The sequence below is a fragment of the Daldinia vernicosa genome (assembly GCF_022497035.1).
Source record: "Daldinia vernicosa strain CBS 139.73 unplaced genomic scaffold F5Y00scaffold_1, whole genome shotgun sequence".
Taxonomy (NCBI): Eukaryota; Fungi; Ascomycota; class Sordariomycetes; order Xylariales; family Hypoxylaceae; genus Daldinia; species Daldinia vernicosa.
Window position 1 is genome coordinate 945164 of NW_025953917.1, and position 23714 is coordinate 968877.

General features: G+C 48.3%; 6 protein-coding genes across 6 annotated transcripts; 4 read left to right on the forward strand and 2 right to left on the reverse strand.

Annotated features, from left to right (window-relative positions):
- Positions 1-106: 106 nt before the first annotated feature.
- F5Y00DRAFT_5302 (kinase-like protein) lies at positions 107-3319 on the forward strand. The gene is made up of 2 exons (XM_048013772.1): positions 107-258; positions 452-3319. Exon 2 carries the CDS (start codon positions 476-478, stop codon positions 2990-2992), a length of 2517 nt encoding a protein of 838 aa, XP_047870266.1. The 5' UTR covers positions 107-258; positions 452-475; the 3' UTR covers positions 2993-3319.
- Positions 3249-6856, reverse strand: F5Y00DRAFT_222852 (telomere length regulation protein-domain-containing protein). Its single transcript, XM_048005792.1, has 3 exons — positions 5797-6856; positions 5312-5746; positions 3249-5260 (listed from the first exon to the last, which is right to left on the reverse strand). The coding sequence occupies exons 1-3, from the start codon at positions 6617-6619 to the stop codon at positions 3534-3536; spliced, it is 2985 nt and encodes a 994-aa protein (XP_047870267.1). The 5' UTR covers positions 6620-6856; the 3' UTR covers positions 3249-3533.
- Positions 6857-6989: 133 nt separating this feature from the next.
- F5Y00DRAFT_222853 (uncharacterized protein) lies at positions 6990-9048 on the forward strand. Its single transcript, XM_048005793.1, has 3 exons — positions 6990-7323; positions 7381-7677; positions 7734-9048. The coding sequence occupies exons 1-3, from the start codon at positions 7101-7103 to the stop codon at positions 8501-8503; spliced, it is 1290 nt and encodes a 429-aa protein (XP_047870268.1). The 5' UTR covers positions 6990-7100; the 3' UTR covers positions 8504-9048.
- A 96-nt stretch (positions 9049-9144) lies between these two features.
- Positions 9145-9904, forward strand: F5Y00DRAFT_267564 (uncharacterized protein; the record flags this gene model as incomplete). The annotated part of the gene is made up of 2 exons (XM_048012090.1): positions 9145-9488; positions 9577-9904. 2 exons carry the CDS (start codon positions 9145-9147, stop codon positions 9902-9904), a joined length of 672 nt encoding a protein of 223 aa, XP_047870269.1.
- A 1066-nt stretch (positions 9905-10970) lies between these two features.
- Positions 10971-12530, forward strand: F5Y00DRAFT_267565 (uncharacterized protein; the record flags this gene model as incomplete). The annotated part of the gene is made up of 4 exons (XM_048012091.1): positions 10971-11349; positions 11409-11524; positions 11582-11647; positions 11717-12530. 4 exons carry the CDS (start codon positions 10971-10973, stop codon positions 12143-12145), a joined length of 990 nt encoding a protein of 329 aa, XP_047870270.1. The 3' UTR covers positions 12146-12530.
- Positions 12531-14464: 1934 nt separating this feature from the next.
- Positions 14465-23095, reverse strand: F5Y00DRAFT_256835 (uncharacterized protein; the record flags this gene model as incomplete). The annotated part of the gene is made up of 12 exons (XM_048010474.1): positions 14465-15628; positions 15720-19280; positions 19352-20330; positions 20411-20561; positions 20638-21436; positions 21490-21575; positions 21641-21711; positions 21792-21882; positions 21939-22281; positions 22347-22618; positions 22677-22821; positions 22880-23095. 12 exons carry the CDS (start codon positions 23093-23095, stop codon positions 14465-14467), a joined length of 7878 nt encoding a protein of 2625 aa, XP_047870271.1.
- Positions 23096-23714: the final 619 nt, after the last annotated feature.

Here is a 23714-nt window from a genome sequence, read left to right on the forward strand (position 1 = left end):
CATGGCGTTCCTAACCGATTCCCCTCTACAAACTCCCACCTCTTCTCTCAAGCGATCCCCCATGCCAGTTACTCCGGTTGGGACTCCGGCTGGGCCTATGAACAATAATCTTTTTATCGAGAACAAAAGCTCCCCAGCATGGTCAGTGGATATTCCGCTTGAATCCAACCCAGGCATTCGCGGCGGTCCATACGTCCTAGCTTTAATGGATCACCCGCCGTTAAACATACCACTCCGTGCCCCAACTCCAGAGGAAAGGCGAGTAAGAGTGGTACTAACCTTAACAAGATGCGATTATTCCCTATAAATCCCTTCTGTCGCCCTTCATGTTCACGATTTCTGATCCACAAGTTGAATCCACTATGCGTCTCCGTAGCCACACATTGTTCAATTTCATGCTTTTTGCTACTCACTCTAATTTTCGGGTACACTAGCTAACCATGTCCCCCAGTTTTACGCTTGAACTTCACACACCATGGCAACTCTTCAAGTTTTTGGTGGCGGACCTGCGACAACGCGCCAAAAAGCTGTCGAAGACGCGCGGAAAATGGAAGAGGCTGTTCAAGAAGAATGCGCCAAGTCAGGAAAACCCGCCCCACAGTACCGCCTTACCGAACTAATCGGTAAGGGGAGTTTTGGCCGTGTGTACAAGGCAAACGATTTGAGAACTTCTGCTGTGGTAGCTGTCAAGATCATAGACGTCGATGAGAGTGATACAGTGAACCCGAAGCTTGCGGATACTTATAGCGAGATTCTCAAAGAGATCAATGCGCTGCATCGTTTGAGTCAGTCTGGTGCCCAAAATATCAATCATGTCATCGAAGCTCTACCCGTTGGCAAGGCTATGTGGATGGTTACCGAATACTGTGCTGGAGGAAGTGTAGCAACCCTCATGAAACCGACTACTCCTGGAGGGTTACAAGAGAAGTGGATTATCCCTATACTGCGTGAAGTGGCCGTAGCAATTTACTGGGTTCATAAGGAAGGCATTATACATCGCGATATCAAGTGCGCCAATGTCTTAGTTACCGAAACTGGAGCGGTCCAGCTATGCGATTTCGGTGTTGCTGGTATGATGGAGACGAAGTTGGACAAACGATCTACTTTCATTGGAACACCACATTGGATGGCGCCAGAACTATTTGACCATAATGCTCAGTATGGAACAGAGGTTGACATATGGGCTTTCGGGTCTATGGTGTACGAGATTGCCTCTGGTTTACCACCGAATGCGACAGCGAGGGTAGGCCTCCCTCAATTAGGAGACTACCTTAGAGAGCATATACCACATCTTGAGGGCGATCAATACTCAGACGAACTTAAAAGTTTAGTTTCCTTTTGCCTGGAGGAAAATCCATCCAGGCGACCATCTATCGAACAGATCCAGCAACACCCGTATATTTTCAATACTAGTTCTCGATACCCTACATCCTCTCTTGCCAATCTGGTAAAAGCCTTTAGACTTTGGGAAGAGCGTGGTGGAATCAGAAAATCTCTCTTCGCAGCTGGAGGAGCACAAGCACCCTCCGATCTGGATTCGACTTCGTTGTCAACTGAGGAATGGAATTTTTCTACCACGCTTGCCTTCGATGAGCAACTTCACGATATTTCGGACGGCGTATCAGAAGTTCAGGCGGTCCGCGACGTTTATGGATCGGCTGTCGATTTCCCCACGACATTTGGCGAAGACACTGCACGACCACCAAAGCCATTAGGCAAAGGTAGACGCCGACCACCACCACAGGCCTTGGCTGCGACCAAAATAAAAGCCCCCCTAGAAAAGGTCTTCGACCCAAACACGATATCAAATTACGACGAAAATTCCCGTATGTATTACGGCCGTCCTGGGCCGCCTCCGGTATCAGAGCCACCGACGACAAACGAGGTTCCAACATCTGATCTTCCACTACGCGACGACTCTCTCCACGCAACACTTCGCGAATCTTTAATCGACCTTGACGCATCTCTTGGTGGCAGTGACCTCTCGAATTTTGTCGACATGGGCACGATAAGACCGGGCCCAGGAGTTGGGCAGAATCCAGGGGTGGGACAGAACCCGCGAGCTTCAATGGACAATAACTGGTCTTTCTCATCAGCTACGGAGACGGAAGTACGCGATAGAGCACCTTTAAGCGACCCCGCAGATATGAATAATGGCCGACATCATGCACCTGACTGGTCGTGGCCAACAAGTATCCCTCCAGCATCGGCTAATCCTGAGATATCGCATTTCACGTTTAACGAAGATCGTGGTTTTGACAGTGGTTTTGAACGTCCCCGCCTCCAGCACCACCCTACCGAGCCCATGCTGCCATCGCAGGGCTATGACATGCAAAGTACGAACGCACCATCAAATGGTCGCATGTCCGTGGCTAGCTTGATTGACCTTGATATGAGCATGCCCGAGCCCAACTTCCCAGAATTCACACGCCCATCTACCGCTAACTCAGACATCGCATCCATCACTGGTTCCGAAATTGGCACTCGTGAGCCCTTTGAGCTCGAGCGCCACGCCTCCGTATACGCCCCCGCCAATTTCACCAGCCGTGAACCATCCATCTATGTGTCTGACGGCTCCGAGTTTTCCGCCCGAATAGATAGTAAGATCGCCGAGGAAGACGAAGTATCTGAATCCAACGTCTTAAACATGACAGGACCTCCACATCAGCAACAGCTACTACACCAGCAGCACCACCAGCAGAATAGCGAGTACACCGTCTCATCAAGCGATACTTATGTGGATCGGGATGACGGGTATCACGGCCCTACCACCGCCGCGCACATTCTGCGGACGACGGGGCCCGTACACCTCCCGTCCGTAGCCCCGCCATCAATAAGCGTCGTCGAAGCAAGAGCTACGGCTGGCGACGTGGCGAACGAAATGCGCCGTCTTATTGGTAGCCTTAATGAGCACTTGTCGATTATAGGCGAGCAGGTCGCTGGTATGGAGCCTCGACGCGCGGGGCGGAATAATTTCGAGGGAGCGGAGTAGCACGAACCAAGGCAAGGCAAGGGAAGAGTTATTCTCCCTTCTTCCTTTCAATGGAGTATGGTATGATGAATAAGAGATCTGAATAATGATGGGGAGGGAATACTACTTGGTATATGTATATGACTTTGGTTTTTTGCGTTAGCTGCTTACTATTGAGATACCACTACTTACTTACTGCCGCCCAGGTGTAATTCAGTTCGTTATGATAAGGATTGGTATAAATACAATACAATAATACATGCTAATTCGATAAGCCGCTTCTTACCCAGAGATCAATAATAACAAATGTTGCTAAGTGAAGAGCTTGCCTAAAGTAAGGTATCACGTAGCATAAATCAGTATGATGAAAGCAATTTTAAGGGGTACGGCAAGATATGATTTTTTGCCCGAGGATTGCTTTTTACAATAAATACAGATGTTTAGGTATGTTTGGGGGTAAGTATAAAGTCAAGAATGGTGCATCATGAATATAATACCTAGAAGATTTCTCGGGAACCTACCTTCCGAGGAGAACAACGTTTGCTTTGCTTCCTACATACATCTACGTATAGCCTATCAAGTCCCCCATCAGAACAGCCTGGTACTTATCCACCGCCTCGCGCAAGCGGATGAGAACGCCAGCAGCCAACATCTTGACCTCGTTCTCCTCGCCGCCACCTTGGCCGCCGACATCGCCGCCCCGCGTATTGTTGAAGACGGTGCTCACCCACTCGACGCTCTCCACGACCTCGCGCCCCTGTCTCTCGCAGAGACCGCGCATGTCGCCCTCGTTTACATCTAATAAGGCTACGAGTCCGAAGAGCACGGCCTGCGTGATACCCAGGTCGCCGACGCACTGCCCTCGAACGCCGAGGAGCAGATCCCAGAACTCGGACGTCATCTGTGGAAGCGCGAGCGTGCTGGGGCCTGCCGCGTCTAAGAGGATAGCGAGCGTTTTAAGGTAGAGAGCGAGTAAGTATGGCTGGAACAGAATGCCTCTCGTGGTAGCGGATGCCGAATGCATTGCCGCCTGGAAACGCGAAGTTAAAGGGAAGAAGAATGACGACGCTATAAGGGAGGCCGTTGTGTTTGGTATAGCGCGAATGCGCGGCTTGGCCTTGCTTTTCCCGCGATCTGGAGGTTGAGATTGTAGGCGCGATGTGAAGGATGAAAGCTTGAGTGCGTCTGGCCCTGTTACCGAGTCTGCTGCTTCAGCGGCTAGCGGGGCTAGGAAGGCCTGCGAGAGGGATTTGGCAAGGTTGTCCAACGCATTAGGAGGGAGGGCCTTCAAATTATGTGCGCTAGATTCAAGCCTATTCGACGGCGAGGATGCGGCATAATACTTTTCGATTTTGGCGGGGAGCATCTTGGAAGGAAATTGTGCCGTTGAGCCATATTCAGATACTTCGAAGCCCGCTATCTCTCGACCACTGAGGCCTAACACCATCAATATGGACGCGCGCTGTGACAATGAATAGTCTCCATCGAAAAACGTCTTAGCGAACCACTGGCCCATCTTCTTTGGCTGTGCAACCACGATTGCAATCATCCCCTGTAGGCGTAGATCATCAAAATTGTCGAGTTCGTATTTGTCTTGTAAGCCGACGAGGAGAGTAGCGAGCTCTTCTGCATGAGAGCTAACCTCCGTGCCATAGTTCGCTTTCCTACGAATCAGAGTAGGGGCTGTCGTTAGAGCAAGCTTTTGACGGTCGTAGTTCTCTAGGTCTCTGAAATAGGTGATGAGGTCGCGAATGTAGACAGGAGCCTTAGGCTTGTCACGATTAATGAGTGTGGGGTCGTCATCTGAGTCTTCGGCGTCCGAATCAGGCTTCACGTACGGCACGAGATCTGGGTCTTCTTCATCTTCTTCATCTTGAATTTCCTCGATAATGAAACCTGACTGAAGAGGCGGCTTCCCAGCCCGCTGCGCGGGTGCTACCGAGGGTCTTGTTATCTTGGGGATATTAGAGGGTTTCGGCAGGACATCCATTTCCTTTAGTGGATCTAAAGGACCAGGCTTGTCAGACAGTTGGACCAACGATTTATACCATTTCGCTTCTTCTGTATCCATCTCGTCCATCTTGAAGTCAAGTTTTGTCTCCTTGCCGTGAACAAGCCCCGAGAGAGCCTCGCCAACCACCATCCCTAGGAAACGGGCACGGTTTTGCGACGCGGCAATCCGATTAGATATAGCGTTCAAGTAAATACTTGATCGTAATAAAATAGTAAGCTTTATTGGCGCAAGTCTATGGGCGTACCCAGCACTAAGAAGTAGTACTTGGGCATGTGCTTGTTCTTGGTTAGCTTCACCAGGGAGAAAATTGAATTTGTAGAACTAACCGTCTTGTTGGAGTAGGGGGGCATGTTTGATATATAGTTTGTCACCGAACTGGCTTAGGCTTTTCTCCAAGACGGTTGTTATGAATTCCTTGTCATCGGAAAAAACAGCGACGGCAGCCCGTCTAATGCCATACCCTTCGCCAATACCCGCACCAGATCCGCTCGTCAACCAGTCCAAGAGATGATTCTTCCGAGTTTCATCGTCTCCTATTATCGCCTTCAAGACTCCAGATGCAGCTTGGATAATAGGGGCATCTATTATCTCACTAGTGTCGTGTATGGAGCTCAGGTATTTGTCCGAAAGCAATTTTAGAGCCAAATTGAGAACTTTCCGCTGCTCGAGAGGTGGAAGAGAGCTCAACAAATTCTCAAATGTTCCGTGGCTTTCGACGTTTCGAAGAAGCAAACCCGTTATTAACGTATTAATAAGACTTTCTTGAGTATTTATTAGCAGGATGGTTTGTTATACGGAGAATAACACTTACCTGAATGTCCTAACCGCATTCCACGTGTCAATATATCGGTACATACTTTGAGTTCAGCTTCACTGACCCCTGATTCAACCCACTGTACTATGTTTTCAGCAAGCCAGTTGATATAGAGCTTAACATTACTAATCCAAACTTCAGCCTTCAATCGTCCGGCCTGCCGGCAAATGTCTTCCGCCTCTGCAGAGAGTGAGATGATTTTCCCATTTGTAAATAACGAAACAAGTTCTTGGCGTACGAGCCGAATCTGAGTCGGGTTCCCTGAAAAGCTAGCATTACTCCATAGGTACTTTATGTCATCATGCGAACGGAGGAGGTGGGCGAGCAGCTCCAGGACGAAACTTAGGTTGAAGGTGACCGGTGAGTCCTTTAGAGATTTTGAGTCTAGCTTGGCCTCTTTCAATAAAGCACGGAGGTATGCCACTACAGCATTGATACCCGCAAGGCTCCGCAAGCAGGAGACTAGCACATGAAGGTCTCCTTTACTTTGCCCCGCGGATGCATCTTGTAGCACAGTCCAAAAATTGGGAACAATCTCAGTAACCAATACATGTATAATCTGGGCGCTTTGAGGAGTCGGCTTTCGAATGTCGAAGGAGTGGTTACCTCGTAAGCCCTTTTGCAAGTATTTTAATACGGAAAGCAGAAGATCATAGCTTGGTTGGCTCTTGAGAACTTCAAGGGCCTCTTCTGGGGATGAGCCACCGAACTTAGTCTGCGTTTCGAGCGTAGGTCTAACGGGCTCTGAAATTTTGAACAGCTCGTCATGCTGGCTGGATTTACGGTAATTCTGGCTCACGGGAGTAAGTAGGCCTTCCATTTTGATAATCGACGATCTTAAATGAGACGGTCCTAGACGATTGAATTATCCAGGATTATCGCTTCTTGGCATGATACTCGCTCCCGACGCTCGGAAACGACATGCTTAGGTAGATGATTTTATTTCAATAATGCTAGATTTTAAGGATGAAATTATCAATTGAAATCGTCTCTTCTGAGTTACTTGTAAACGGGAGAATTATTAGGGATGACCTCATACTACTTACCTTTTAGTAGCTGCAATAGCTAGCGTTAGTTTATAAATACTGTATATTTCGATATTCTGTATTAAAGGTAGTAACACCCCACCTTTAGCGCCCCTATATATCACTATCAGCGATAAAAGATGACATCAAATCACCAAACATCACCTTTCACCTTCCTCTCGAGAGCTCCAAGATTAAAGAAGTGCATATTAAAGTTCCTAAGCTTCCTCTTTTTGTCGGACCAGGCACACCGCACGACATCCAACATATCACATCATGGCGGCCGCTGTAATACAAAACAATACCTCAAGATGGCAATATCTAGACCGCATTCGAAGGACACCTGGTCCTTTCAATCAGGACGCAGATGTAAGCGAAGAAGCTCTCGCGACACTGGACAAGACCAAGATCCTTGTTATTGGTGCTGGTGGACTCGGTTGCGAGATACTCAAGAACCTTGCCCTTTCTGGGTTTAAGGACATTCATGTCATAGATATGGGTAAGCTATTCTATTTACAACCCTAATGTGAGACTAACTTTCTCGCGTTCGCACCAGACACCATCGACATCTCCAACCTCAACCGCCAATTCCTCTTTCGCAAAGACGACGTAGGCAAATTCAAAGCAGAAGTCGCCGCCAAGTTCGTCGAGAAGCGAGTCAAAGGTGTCAAGATTACCCCACATAACTGCCGAATCCAAGAGTTCGATGAGGACTTCTACATGCAGTTCCAGCTAGTCGTCTGTGGTCTCGACAGCATCGAAGCACGGCGATGGATCAACGCGACCCTTGTGAACATGGTGGATATGGAGAACCAGGACTCTCTAAAGCCATTGATCGACGGCGGAACGGAAGGTAGCATTTCCTCGCACCATATCTATAGGGACCTATGGCAATCTAACCGTGGTTAGGATTCAAGGGCCAAACTAGGGTCGTATTCCCAACCCTCACACCGTGTATCGAGTGCCAACTAGACCTCTATACTCCAAGAGCGGCAGTACCACTTTGTACATTGGCCACTATCCCCCGTCAACCGGAGCACTGCATAGAGTGGGCTCATATTATTGCATGGGACCAGGAGAAACCGTTCCCAAGCTTAGACAAGGACGATCCCGAGCATATCACATGGCTATATCGTAAAGCCCTCGCGCGAGCTCAAGAATTTGGAATTACAGGTGTTACCTACTCGCTCACACAAGGCGTCGTCAAAAACATTATACCAGCAATAGCGTCCACTAACGCTATCATTGCTGCGAGCTGCTGCAACGAGGCTTTAAAGATAGCCACCGCAGCCGCGCCAGCGCTCGGGTTCGAGGAGAGTTACATGATGTATTCCGGCGATGACAGCATTTACACCAACACTTTTAAGTACGACAAGAAAGAGGATTGCGCCGTGTGTGGTGAAGTGGCCAAGCCGCTAGAAGTTGACCCCAATTGGACACTGAGGGAACTCCTCGACTCCTTTTCCACAAAGGCCGATCTCCAGTTGAAGAAACCCTCAATCAGAGCCGAAGGCAAGACGTTATATATGCAATTCCCACCAAGCATTGAGGAGCAAACCCGATCAAACTTGGACAAGACCCTAAAAGAAGGATTGGGGTTGGACGTAAATCACGAGATTGCCGTGACGGATCCGGCATTCCCAGCACTGACTTTCAGATTTATTCTACGTTTCGCATAGTTAGGTAAAGGCGTTACAGGAGTATGATACCATAGTCTCTCAGGAAGACTTTTCTGCGCTTGTTTAGTTAGCCAACCTTGGTATAAAAGCTGATTCTTCCCAATCATAAGCATAGACATGTTCGTACTAGCCACAGGTAAAGATACGGCTGTCTTACTCAAGTAAGAATCCTTACTGAGTTTTCAAAGGGTACAAAGTCACCTTATAAACAGAGTTTCAGGAGATGTGTTCTGCCACGTCAGCTAGCAGTCCAATTCTCTAAGGAAGCTCCTAGAACGACCGCTTGCGTTGTTTATAGCTAGGCACCTAGGTAAACGAATTCTATGTCTTATAAATTGTGGCAGTTTGAAACCAGACCCATGTTCTGCCCGCGTAAGTCACCCCATAGCTTTCACTCTTTCGACGCATATTCTACGGGAAAGAGTTGATACATGGCACGATCATATTCTCTTCAGGCCTTCTTCCCTTTATTCAGTTTAATTTAGGGTCGCGACCACAAGATATAAATATCGAGTTAATAGCCATCATGTTATTCTATCATCTAGCACACCACGCCATTGATACCGTACATACCGAAAACCTCAATTGCAGGTTAGAATACATCTTCATTTCTCGTAGTTCTTAGCAACAAGCAACTAGACATGCACCACTTCAATCAACGCAATTCATTCCTCTCGGGAAACAGACCACGACGGAAACCGAGTGATGTTCTCTTCGATCATCAGGTGTACCTACATAACCAAGGAACAAGATATCGTTGGAGTGAACAACAGTCAAAGATATTTCAGGACTACGTCCAAGAATTTCCAGATCATTACGCATATAATATCGAGTCACTTCTGGAGAGACTAGATCTTCATGGCTATGAAGGAATTGAGACGAAGCAAGGCCTCAACTTCAAAGGGAAGATCTTGATTCCAAAAGTGTTGCGGAAGATTATAAATATTATTACCGATTCTGCAAAAAATAATCATAGCAGTAATCAGTAAGTATTCTACGAACCATTATGACCTTTTCTGGCAGCTTGAACATACACACAACAAGACAACTATAGAAGCTAATCCCTATTCTAGACGCACTTCGCATAATCAAAACTCGGACTCCTTTACTAAAGCGAAGCGTCGTTATGCGCCCCGGCCTATGCCAAACCTCCCAAGCGGGAATACTGAGCCCGGTCACAGCTACCATACCGCCACGCAAACTCCCGCGTGGTCCAGACGCCTACCTTCGGATATGTACGGAAGTCAGGACCTGCGTAGGAACGATGAGGTTATGATCGTATTACGCTCACTTATGGAAAAAGTGCACGACTTAGAGGACATTATAGGTGTAAAAGTCGAGGACGTAGCCGACGCTTGGAGCCGCAGTAGTACGTCGGACAATAGCCAAGTATATCGGTAGAATTATAAAGGGGCGAAACAAGAAAAGGGGAAAACATTGCTGCTTCTTGTATTAACAACGTTGCTTTACCGAGCTCACTAGATTGAGTCTTTACGTGTCGCTCATTCGCTGTATTTAATAAATATTTAAATAGGCTCAGAGTTCTAACAACTAGTTTAAACCCCTTGGTGATTTTATCATTTATCTACAGTGCTAACATCTTTTATGCTAAGTAGTTACCTCATTATATTAGTACTTATTACAATAGTTATGACTTGGGTAGATATTCAACTAATAGTAGACTCAACTTCCTTACTATCTGAACTTGTGAGGGTGTCAAAGAGGATTAGAATAGACATTGACAGAATGAGCATAGGCAGAGTGTCCTAACATCCTAAAGCCTTAGCCATGCTGTACAATGTACGGTAATTGGTTGGCATAGCCCCAGAGGGAGTCCGTGCTAGGTCGTATTACGGGTATCTAAGGTACTATAATTGTCAATTAACCCCTGAAAAGTCAACGACTAAGCCAAACTTGTAGCTCGCGATACGAACCCGGTAGCTGTCGCAACAAGTCCTACGACGGCTTCTCACGTATATAACAACGGGTCAAGCGTAGGCTTATATAAAACATTTGGGCGAAGATGCTTACATACCTAACGGAAATATGAAGCAACACCAATAGCAGATTGTATTAAGCGGCAATAGATTTCACTCAGCGTCAAGAAAATGGTTGGCGTACCAAAAAGCAATAGGTGCGACTTTTGTAGGTGGCGGAAGACCAAGGTACGTGCGCATTTCAGCTGTTCAGCTACAGCCCTATGCTGCCTTACATCTTGCCGGTAGTGTGACGAAGCTTGGCCAACCTGCGGAAGCTGTAGAAAGGCAGGCAAGGAATGTTCCGGTCCATCAAAGCGCGTCAAGTTTGTACATGGTGGAAGACATACTCGTCAGGATAAACATGAAGACGAAAATAATCATTTTACAAGTCGTACGGACAACGTATTAGATGCCAGCCCCAATACAAACTGGCTAAATCTCAAGAATAAAACTACTACAGACGGCGCAACCTTCTCCAAGGTGAGAATATGGAGTCAGAAACAGCCAATACCAAAAAAGTATCCGGAACTCAAGCCGATCTATTAGCAGGCAATCTAATAAAACATCTTAGCACCAGCGAGGGAACGGGGCATAGCCTAACGGTATTCTTGAGCACATTGCGATACGTACCGCCTCTCCTCGAGAGCAGCGAGGCCTTATACGATGCCACGAACCTTCTGGTATCTACGTGGCTACAGATCTGCCAGGGAGCGAGCCCGCACGATGTTCTCAGTCTTGTATCTTACAACGGCGCCCTCCGCAGCTTGCAGAAAGCCTTAGACGATCCGCATAAGCAAACATCATCCGCTACACTAGCTGCAACCATTTATCTTCAAACGACCGAGGCAAGTGGTCTTAACAGTAATCGTTAGATAGGTAAATAGTCTAACTAATATCAATATAGCATTTATTCGATTACTCAAAAGGCATCGATCAGATATCTCACTGCAATGGGATCTACGCCATAATGATGAAAAGGGGAGCCCCTAAACCGGGAAATGGCCTTGGCTGCCAGCTCATACTCGACTCCTTCGGCTTTATGGTAAATAATAGACAGGTCTTGTGTCTAGGGATTGAACTTTGCTAACGGGTTTAATAGTTCAGGCTTCTCATAAGAGGTGACATCGACAACTTCTTCACGCAACCCGACTGGGAGAACGCACTTGTGAGCTTCTTCGCTTAATACAAGACCCGGACGCCAATCCTCGTCGAGATATCTAAGATCATCCACCAGTCGACGATACTTGCCGACGTTGTAAGACGCTTCGCAAAAATCCGCAATGTCCCCGAGCACCTACGGGACTCGCAGGCTCTCGAAGCGCTCTCGATAGCTCTTCGCGACGTAGGAGAAAGTTTCCGCGCGCTCGACCGAAATACCGTGCAGCCCCTATTACAAAGCAAGACTATTTACGAAGAAGACGACCCGAAATCGCCTTTTGGCACGAGCTACGTGTTTCCCAATGGCGTAACTGCATTGCATTTCACTAATGCAGCCTCCTTTAACATCTTGATAAATACGCTTAGACAGGAATTGAATGCGATGTTGGACATCAACGACCCAAGTCCAGAAGCAGAGTGTCTTGAATGGAGCGAACGGATCTGGAGGTCTTGTCGATATACCCTATCTTTGAAACCGCTTTGCTCGACGTCGTTTAGTACCTAGGCACATATGTGTATCATATATGTCTGCAGAGCCTCCTGACCGTGCTTACCTTCTTGACGTCCTGGAAGAGACCGATAGCTATCGACAACAGTCCGTCCGTAGGTGGAAGGAGTCGGCTGTGTCCTCGCAATATGACAGCCTCCTAGGACGATGCTTTGGGGAAAGGCGATGCAGGTGTTCAATTATCAGGAGTGTCGGCGATAGCTTGGCCCAATAACTTCAACTAGCTATATATGAAGGTTTTCCTTCATACCTAAGAATAGTAATGATGTGTAAATTTAAAGAATCTATGTATCTGGTAACGTTCGCCGTTTGAAAGGCCACTTTATCCGCCTTTTTTTTTTGGTAGCATTAGGGGGCGAGCAAATGAACTGGCTAGGCGTATCATGCGGAACGTAACTTGGATCAAAATACATAGGGCTATTTAGGGCTACTTCCGAATCACATTTGATCGATGGCAATGGATGGTGTTGCGTTACTATCTCAATAACATATCTCCCTGTTTCTTCCCGGAGCCGCTGGCCTGGATGCAACATTCAAGCGGGTTGCACAATGGTGTCAAGAATATGGCCTCTGCGGTTGTACGAGACCCTAAGAAGTCCGTTCCTTACACAGGCACTTGGTGTATGTAGGTATACGTTTAGGCGTGGCTACCTACCGACGAGATTCCTCTCGGAGCTTCCAATTCCTTTTACCTGCGCAACCCAGACTGAAGATCCTTTGTCAAGCCATCTACAACACTACCTATTAGTTGTTCCAAACGGCTCGAGCTCTTTCGCCAAGCCATATCCGCAGGTAACCGACGGGTAACCTCAGCCGCCTCGCCTCGGTCTACGGCAGCTTGGCTGTATTCGTAGGACTGGGTGTATGACGGTTAGTAGTGTAGGTAGCCGAAGACGTCAATCTCAAGAAGCAGCTCGCTAAACGCCAGGCACCCTTGACAAACGGCATCTCGACAGCGCATACATAGGTACCCAGTGGAGATTTCCAATCACCCTGCATCGGATGGTCCGGCAATTGCTAAGAACCCGGCTCATACATAGGATATCCATCCCCGGGACTGGTACCTAGCCTACCGAAGATCCTTATGGCTGAAGCTATTTACATTGTACGATTCCGCTACACCGCTTTCCCGCGGGGGCATGTAGTTAGCTATGTGAGAGAGGAGATCGGCAAGGATAAACCAGTCGTGGTCTCGAAGAATGCCGACGGGCACTCCACTTATGGGTAGCGGAATGTCCTCCGGAGAGGAACGAATTCGGCGGTTGAAAGATATGTTTCCAACAAGAACATGGTATGTATAGTAATCTTTAATTCCCAACGCCAAGGGTAGACACTTAAGGTTGTATAGCAGGGCTGACTAGGGGTACAACTTGCCTTACAAGGTTTAGCCCAAGTTGTGTATAATTGTCTATGATATAGGTTAGGGGTTAGGTCATTGCTGGCTTATTGCTCAAAGTCTTTTTTTCTTTTTTTTTTTTCGTTCAAGCCATAGGTAGTCCGTCCTGAACATAATAAAGTCCAAGTATTATAATAATAGTTGACTAGGTGCCTAAGCACTGTGCTGTTCTATACTTATGCATATACTCCCTCGTTTCGTTAACGATGAATAGTAATATTCTTACTTATACATGCCATGTATATTAACTGCCAAAGAATTATCATGGCTCTCCCGTTGTCGGGGCTTCTTAATACAAGGGTCTTACTTAGAAGCTTACCTTACAATAATTGAAGGTATTTTGGCATTTAATACTGTGTATTTAGGTATCTAAGTATATCGCTTCTTCACCATCCTAAATAGTCCCGCTCGTCTGTTGATCCGGATATTTCCTATATGAAATCCTATAGGTTACTCTCTAATAACTATACCTAGTTCTTCACAATGATGTGCTAGGTATCTCGGTCTGAAGTGACTTGTCAAAGTGTTCTTAATGGTTCCTGTTAAGCCACCGGTCTTGATCCCGATAGGAGGGGTTTATCAGATGCAGAACCCGCCAGACGCTTTGACCTTCACTACGGATCCGTATTCAGACCCCTATTGGTTGATACATGGATGTACGAAGCATATGTGCAGTCCCATGTTGTCATGTGATCTTGGCATACTGGCATATCACGCCGCTTGCGCCTCCTCGCCTCGCGTCTTCACCGTTTGTCTTCACCGTTTCTTAAGTATCATAGTTGATTGATATTATTAGATACTATAATAGATGAAATATAGATGGAATAGTTATGTAGAGAGAAAAGAAGAATTATATCCACATAGTCATTTCATTCGTTTCCAAATCCAAATCCAAACCCAAACCTGATTTATTCCATACTTTATGCAGCTGTACTCTTTGCTACAACTGTTTCAGCAATACCTGCGATGGACACCCCGCCCATAATCTCGAATACACCCACCGGGGCGCTGAACTCTCTGTTAATCCAGTTCCTCACTTGCACAGCCATAAGTGAGTCAACACCGTATGCCGATAATGGCTTGCTCGGTTCGACATCCTCAGGTGCTATAGACATGGCCCGAGCTAATTTGGACGCCAATGTTTTCAATACAACCTGAATACGCTCGTCTGAGTCTTTCGCCTGGCTAAACAGGGCTGCCGCTTGTTGGTCGGGGGCTAAATTGCTGCTTGTACTCGTGCTGTCTGCGCCTGACCCAGAGCCCACAAGATACGAAAAGGCAGCGTACAGTGGTCGGTCTAGAATAGCTGCTGGCGTCCGGCCCTGGGCAAGGGCGTCGGCAGGCGTACGTAGACCGAACAGAACCTGACTTATTGGGAGCGGGTTAGTTGGGTCGCATCCCAGTGTTAGGAGGGCAAACAACTCGGTATCGTCGGTCTGTTGCATATCATCAGCCTCTTGGCGTTGGCGTTGGTATTCGCCGATTTCAGAGATCTGCCCAACGTTGCGCATCCAGCCGAGGTCGATCGACAGCGCCCTTTGACCATTAGCCCTACGGTAGGCGGCGAGCGTATCCTGGAACGAACAACCGCCAGCGTAGTTGGAACTCGCCAGTTGACCATTGATACCAGCAAGAGAGGAGAGGAGGATGAAAAAGTCCATATCCTGGGGTAAGAGACGGTGTAGGTTCCACGACGTCTGTACCTTGGAACTGATCGGAAGCTTCCACTGCTCATATGTCATGGTATGCTGGAATATAGCATCCTGGAGGACGACAGTTGCGTTGATGCACCCCTTGATGGGTGGCATAGTGTGGGAGCACTCCTCTAGCACATAAGCCAAGCTGATTTCTGATGACACATCGCACCTCGGGGCGTAGACATTAACACCACGCGCCCTCAATTCGGCTACTGTCTCGGCTGCGGCCTTGGACTTGGCCCCAGATCTAGAAGGAATGATTAGATTTTTGGCTCCTCTGTCCACCATCCACCGAGTAATTGCTCGACCTACACCACCAGATCCGCCGGCGATCAGGTACGACGCATTTTCGTCAAATCTCCACGAACGTTGCTCTTTTATAAATTGCTGTATGTGCACATGTTAGCTCGACGTTCGATAAATTGGGGGCGTTACTCTTGTCAATTGATGACAATAGACTGTCTGATGGTTAACCTACTGGAACAACCTCCTCGGGTGTTGGGCGGATGACTATGCGACCAACCTCCCCGCCATCCTGCAGCTGCTCGAAGGCTTTTTGAATATCCTTCGCTTCGAATACGCGCAACGGTTGAGGGTACTGAATATTACCCTCACCCAGCAGCTGCACCGTGTTTTCGAGCAGCTTAGCTGTAGTTCTCGGCTTCAAGCGTGTAATATCGATCACTGAGAAGGTGATATTTTGAGCAAATTTCGCCATAGGTAGCGTGGTATTCGCCGTCAAGTTGCCACGGCCGATCTCGAGGAAATGCCCATTGGGAGCTATAATTTCACATGAAGCCTGTAATTCGTCACTGCCCGCCAATGAGTTCCAGACAATATCGACACCATATCCCCGGGTGGCGCGCATTACCCCCTTCGCAAATAGGGCGTTTTGGCTGAAGATGCGGTTTTCGGGAATATTATACGTCTTCACTAAAAGTTTCTTCGCTTCGGGCGATGATGCAGTAGCAAAGATATCGGCACCTTGCTTCTTAGCAACCTGAATGGCGAGCTGGCCCATGCTACCCGCAGCCGAGTGGATAAGAATCTTATCACCCTGTTGTATCCTGGCGATATCAACAAGAGCGTGGTATGCCACCATACCAGGAGCAAGTGTAGAGGTAACAAGTTCAAATGATAACGACTCGGGCAGTTTGAATACGCTTGTTTCCAAAGCGCGAGGGAACTTGCGCATGCAACCAGTCTTCACCATACAGACGCGATCTCCGGGTTGGAACAGGGTACAAGCACGGCCGACCCGAGTGACGACACCAGCACAATCAGCTCCTAACGATTCCTGGTTACCTTCTTGGTTCCCAAGCGCTGCCTGAACGTCTTGGTCACTCAATCCCCAAACCTTAGCTTCGATCTCAACCTCGTAGGGAGCGATATCAGCCTCGTATTCAGTGTCTAGAACAAATTGTAGAGAGTCGAGACTGTTACCGCCATTTGTTGAGAGCTGCACGGCAGGTGTCTCGGCCCAGGACTTCTGTTGTGGTTTGGGGAAGAGAAGGGATCGCATCGTGTCGTTCCCTTCCACATCCTCGACAGCCCGACCAGTTAGAAGCAAACCGTCTCTGACGATATACTCGAGCTCTTTAGATGACGAGTCAAACGAAGCCCGGAAAGCCTTTGCAATGAAAGAGGAGCATTTCGTTGCGTCTTCTTCGTTCTCGATAGCTACTGTCACAATCTGGCTATCGGGTTGTTCAGCTCGGATAGATCGAACGAAGCCCTGCAGAAAGCTATGGTCAGGATACTGTGCGTTACTAGTATTTGTCGCTGTGGCCCAGAGTAGTCGAGGCGCCCGCCCAATTATTGTCTTGAGGCACATAAAGCCCTCTTTGGAAAGGCTTGTGAGCAGGGGTCTGTTATTCACTTCAGCAAGGCAGACAACAATATCGTCCCCAGTTACACCCTCTAGCTCATTAGAAAGCTTCTCCAAGGAAAATTCACAGATAGTTGCTTGTCGTTCGCCTTCAGGGTTAATGCTGCTAAGCACTGCATTTGCCAGCCGTCGTTGGCTATCGTTAGGCTGTTGTGAGTCAACGACAAGAATAAGGCGACCAGGCTTTGTTGTCGATTGGGTGGTGTCTTCGGCTTCTACCGCTGTAGAGACAATAGTACTCATCACATGACACACGTCGCTCTGGTAGTCGCGCATGATCAGATCGTTCCCAGAGAAACCATTGGCTCGTAAGCATTTGTCCCAAATATCCTCGGGTACAGCCGGAGAATGAGGACGCCAATCCTCACGAGCGACCCAGAAGCCAGGTACTAGGCCAGCCATGAAATTAATAATAATCTCAGCTGGGTTAATAACCTCGATTAGTACGAGACGACCACCAGGCTTCAGAGCCCTTCGTATGTGGCGGATAGCGCGTTCTAAGTCAGGGGTAGCGTGCACAACGCTGGCAGCAAAAATCAAGTCGTAAGAGCCGGGCTCAAACCCTTGAGTAGCGGGATCGTAGTCCATGTCGAAGGTCTTGAAATTCATGCGACTCTGAAGCTCAGGCCAGCGTCTACCCGCCCGCTCGAAGAAGGCGGGTGAAATATCCGTGTATGTGTAGTGGGCGAAACTGGGCGCACCAAGTCGTTTCTCCCGCTCCTGTAACATCTTCAGCACGTGGCCCGTCATACCTCCCGTCCCGGCGCCAACCTCCATGATACGAAGCGCTGGGTTCTCGTGGGAAGCTATGTCCAACAAGGCAGCAAATCGACCATCGTTACAGAGGTCTTGGAATAGATCGGCGTAAAAACTGTCAGCTAGCCCAGAGCCGAATACGACCTGGAGCGGGTCTATCTCTCCCTCTAGCATATCTATTATTTTGCGCGCACAAGCCGTGTACAGCTTCCACGATGGAAGGACGGTCTCAACTTCGCATAGTCGGTCCTCGAGCTCAGCATCCTTGATGTTTTCTATTTCTTCTCGCTGTGACGGTGGTAGGCCCTTGACATGGTACTCCATCCATTCGACGTGACGACGTAGGCTGTCGGGCACCTTGGTGTAGTCCAAACGTTTCAGAGCGTGACCAACGACCAGGTCTAATGTAGAACGCATTTTGGAGTAGCTCGACACGAGGGTAGTTTCGTCCCTGGGGAAGTTATTAGCACCGCATACAAGTGCTAGCTGCTCTCGGTCCAACAGGTTCATCTGAGGTTTCCAGTCGACATTGTATAGTAGCTTCTTCTCTTTGCCTCCCGTGTCGGTAGACATGGCTACCGTCTTAGCCTCTCCTATAGTGCACAGAACGGTCCCATCGTCAGCTAGAGCTGCTAGGCTGCCCTGCTCTCCGTGACCAACAGCTTGCCATCCACTCAAAGTAGACGTTGATGCTGCCATCCACCGGACCCAACTTGTCTGTGGGTGCTGCCAGCCAAGAGCTGAGAACCAAGCATTCGACAAGCGCTTGGGAACATTGAGGGTTGGCTGCTGACCCCCACTAACTCGTAGAGCCATAAAACCTGCGTCTAGCACTACCGGGTGCACCAAACTTCGAGTCTGGTATTTCGGTTTAGAAACATCGACGCGTGCGAGTGCCTTCGCCTTTCCATCCCAACGAACGTCCTGGGTCTGCTGGAACCATTCTCCGAATTGGAATCCCAAGTCGGCGGCTTCGCGGATCATGACTTGCGAATCTAAAGGTCGGTCGCAGTCATCCGCTGCGTCGTTATATTGGATTCGAACGCTTTCATCGGCGAGCATTCTTTCTCTTTTATCTACATCTGATGAATCGCTGAATCCAACTTGAATACTTGCTCGGAAGGACTCGGTCCACTGGCCACGTGTATACGAGTAAATCGTTGTGTCGAACCACGCCGATGCATCCTTCTCGCTCGCTTGCCTTTTTCTCGGCCGTAGGTGAAACTGTGTTTCCGTACGATCTTCCCAATCTTCCGGTACGATGATAGCGCTTATGAATTCGGCTTTTTCAAAGAGATAACCCGTCACGACGCGATTTGATGGTACCATATGTTGTACAGCTTCTATAGCCATAACAAGCATTCCTGCCGCTGGGAAGAGCACTGTTCCACCAACCTAATCCCGAAATTATCAGCATTAACCTGAATTCAACAACAGTTTTCTCTGTAACCTAAAGGGTGACATACCTTATGATGCCCGATCCAAGGAGATGTTTCGACGCTCCAAAAATTCCTCCAGCGAGGTTCCAGGGGATTCCAATCTGATACGCGTACTCCGAGAAGTTCTCCCTGAACAGGCTCGCGGAGTCTATAATCTCGGCAGATGCGTGATTCGGCCCAGTATCTTTGCGAGTGGTTGAAGGGGTATTCAGGGCAGTCAACAAGAAAAGGCAATTTCTTCTGAGCTGACTGTCGGTTGGCTGTCGTTATCGAGACGTTATGTCCGACGCAGAACAACTGCCCCACTAGTTCTAACATGGTCCGAATAGCTGACTGAGACCTGTGTAGAGGACTAAAGTAGCGAATTTTGGTACCGTCACCCTTACCCAGAGTGTCTTGCACCGGCCGGCGCAGGGCAGGATGAGGGCCAACCTCAATCAAGTCCGTAATCTTCAAATTCGGCAATTCCTGCGCTAGAACACTTATAGCATCAGCAAACCGGACCGTACGCACCATGTTGTCTACCCAGTACTGTGCTGTAGCTAATACGGCCGGAATAATAGCCTCTCCTGTAACCGACGAAATCATAAGAGTTTGAGCTGGAGCTTTAGGATTTTGACGGTCTACCCCCTCGAGAGTTCCCATCTGCGAACGATACTCGTCGGCAATAGCTTGCATCGAGCTCGAATGGTACGCAACTCCAGTCTTAAGCTTTGCCGCGAAGATACCGTCTTGGTCGGCTTGTGCTTTGATCAAATCAATATCCGCTTCACGGCCCGATAGCGTGCAGTTAAAGGGACTATTGACACAAGCAACGCAGATCGAGTCGCCGATACCCGCTGCCTTTGTCTTCTCGATATATTCTGGCACTTGATCCTCTGCTAAGTTGATGGACATCATGGCACCTGGGCTATTAGAGTTGGCATCCTTAAGTTTTCCGGCAAGCTGTCCCCTGTAGTAGGCGACTTTGCAGGCAGATTGCAAGGACAAGGCACCGATAGCGTAGCTGTTTGTTTCAATCAAGTCAGTCCAAGTATTCTTAATGCTGCTGATTCAAAGTAATGTGCAAATTCAGGGGTCACGTACGCAGCAGGGATTTCGCCTGAAGAGTGGCCAATCACGGCTCGGGGCCTAATTCCGAAACTGTTGAGTAATTCCACCAGAGCAATTTGGACTGCCGTAGACAATGGCTGACTATATTCGGGCTTGTTGATGTTTGCGCTGGAGCGTAGCTCATCTGTCAAGGTTGGAATAGTGTTAGTCTTATTGCACTTTCATGGTTTGATCGAGTTTAGGATTGCCGTTTTCCTTACCAAAAATCGACCATTTGCATCCCAGGCTTCCATAAACACCATCAATCTGCTTCAATGTCTCCGCAAATACGGGATACTGGATTAGATCCCAACCCATATCAACGTACTGTGCTCCCTGGCCGGTAAACACGAAGCCTAGCTCCGCCTGGGATGCGCTTCGCACAGGCTTAGAGAATGATAATTTCGTCCCAACTTGGCCCTCCGGCTCGTCTATGGCAAATGTCCTCCACAGCATCTGGCTTCGCCGGACAGCTAGCGTATAGGCTAAGCGATCAATCTTAGTCGGATTTCTGGAAACATTCTTCTCATAGAATGTCTGATAAGACTCCATCATACGCTTTGCCGCCTTTTCGTCGGCAGCTGACCATACTAGCAATTTAGGTGAGCCAGTATCAAGTTGCTGAGGCGTCACAGGGCTGTTCAATAAGGAATCGATGCCATTGATGGGAATTGTTCCGTTGAAATAGTTTGTCCCATTCGTATAGTCCGCCCCATTACCGTTAGTAGATCCATTAGTAAGGACTGTTTCATTGATATCGGTTACGTCGCTGGCATGGATAATGCCGTTACCGTTGGTGTGGACCTTTCCGTTTCCTAACCATTTTGCAGGACCTGGTAAGTCATCCGGTGTACCCCCAGGAATGGAAGCAGTGTGATGATTTCCGTCTAGGTTATGTTGTTGCAGGTAATGGAACGCATCATCTAGAATAACATGCGTATTAGCACCTCCAAACCCGAATGAGTTGACCGATACCCGGCGCAAGCCCGAGCCCGGCCAGACTATTTTTTGAGTAGGAACCTTCAATTATCTGGTCAGCATACTAACGTGTCACCGGTTTAATAAATACGCACAGCAGTATGGTAGAAGTCCGCATCTATAGCGGGGTTCATCTTTTCAAAGAGAGGGTTGGGAGGGATCACGCCCTTCTCTAGGATTACTATGGATCATATTAGTTTTTCGCTTCTCCTATTAAAAGATAGAGAGAAGCCGTAGGAGACTTACAGATCGATTTGACGATTCCAGCGAGGCCGCTGGCCCCTTCCAGGTGTCCAACTGTCGCTTTTACGCTACCACTATTGTAGTCTTTTAGCCAAAACGTCCAAATAAGTGAGGAAATAAGCGCAAGGCTGGCTCGGAGCTTCGATCCACATACACGTAAAGAGGCTCTTCGGCCGATCGATATTCTCGAAAGACCCGACCTAGAGCTTTCATTTCAATCGGGTCACCCACAGGCGTACCCGTCCCTAGTATTTTCCACGTTAGAATCCTCATCCAAGTAGCGACAAATGTATTTACTCACCGTGGGCTTCTACATAACGGGTCTGGTCAAAGGATAAATTCGCCTGTTGATACACATGACGAATCAAGTCCTCCTGTGCTTGGGAACTGGGCTGGGTCAGGATTGGTGTATACCCGTCCTGGTTCGAGCCCGTCGATCGGATGACAGCACGGATCATATCTCCGTCCCGAACTGCGGATGATACAGGTTTAAGCACAAGAGCAATAACGCCCTCTCCTCTTGCGTATCCATTTGCGCGGTGATCAAAACTGTAGCATACACCGTCCGGAGACAAGAAATTCTGGTCAGATAATAATTGAACGATTGATGGATCGAGAAGAAAATTGGCGCTTGTCACGAGCGCCTTTCAGATGTAATTGTTTAGCTCCGAGTACAACGTTGGCCAGGTAGGATAGGAATAAGACTTACACATTCTGCATCGCCACTCTGGATAGTTTTGCACGCTATATCAACAGCCGCTAAACTACTCGAACATGCCGTATTAACATGGATACTAGGGCCATGTAGGTCAAAGTACCAGCTAACACGATTTGCAATTATAGAAGCAACCAAGCTCCCGGTAAGGGCCGTGCGCTCGATGTTATCGGGATCCACGGTTACCATTCTTGTGTAGTCTTCCAACATGGAGGCGGAGAAAACTGCGGTGCGCGACCCCCTGATCTGCTCGGCCGGGATTCCAGCTGCGGAGATGGTAGTCAGTTCATGCCGGTCCCGTCTAAGCTCGCATTATGTCCTTACCATTTTCAAATGCACGGTAAGATGCCTCCAGGGTCCACCGCTGCATTGGATCCATAGATGCCGCCTCCTTCGCCGTGACGGAGAAGAAGGGGGCGTCGAAAACCCCCACATCAGTATTGAGGAAATGCGCACCTCGGCCTTGGAACTATTGCGATTGATAAGCCTCCGGCACGGCAGCTACCCGGACTAGAAATGAAGCTTACCTTATGGCGCGGGTTGTCCAAGAAAGAACCAGTCTTTACGCGCGACTCTGGCCATTCTGTCATCAGGTTCCGTCTATTCTCTAATATATTCCAAAACGTGGCGTCATCGTCGGCATCCTGGGGTAGCTTGAAGGAGAGGCCCACGATAGCAATATCTCCGGATCCTGCCGACTCCGACAACGATCGGGCGCTTGATGTGTCTGTGTGTTTCGCCATGTTACCGCAAGCGTATTAGTATTAGAATATTAGAAAAGCGGTATGAGATTGTGGCCTGCAACCTATTCGAAGTATGATGATGCAGAACGATAATAATTTCATAAGAGCAGCAAAGCGTCCTTCAGCCGTGTTAACAATAAAGGGCCTGGTCTCTCTTCACCTTTTACCATCATAGAACTCACCGCTTCTTTGCCCATAAATATAGACGAATTTCGAGCCCTTCCCAGTCCCCCGGCTAGGGACTTCCATTCAGGGTTTGACGTACATGGCGTACATGAAAAGATTACCAACATTATGGGGGTGCCGCCTAGGTTGCCTTGACACGCTACAGATCAGTGGAGCTATAATAGGGATACTGTACTTTTTTGGTACTAGAATCGTCTATGTTGGTCTTAGATAAATCCCTCTGATTACAGGGCCCCCGCAGCTCGGGAAGCTGGACAAGTTTGCCATGATCTCGGCACGCAAATGGCGTTAAACTAATGACCCAGAACAAATGCATGGTTGCGGAGCTTCTTGACATGCGTTAAAGTTCCACTTGTCCGTCGATAAGGTAAGGGGCTGATCCTCGATACGCGTGTGTAGACCCAGGCGTACCACAGATAGAACCTGGTCCCCC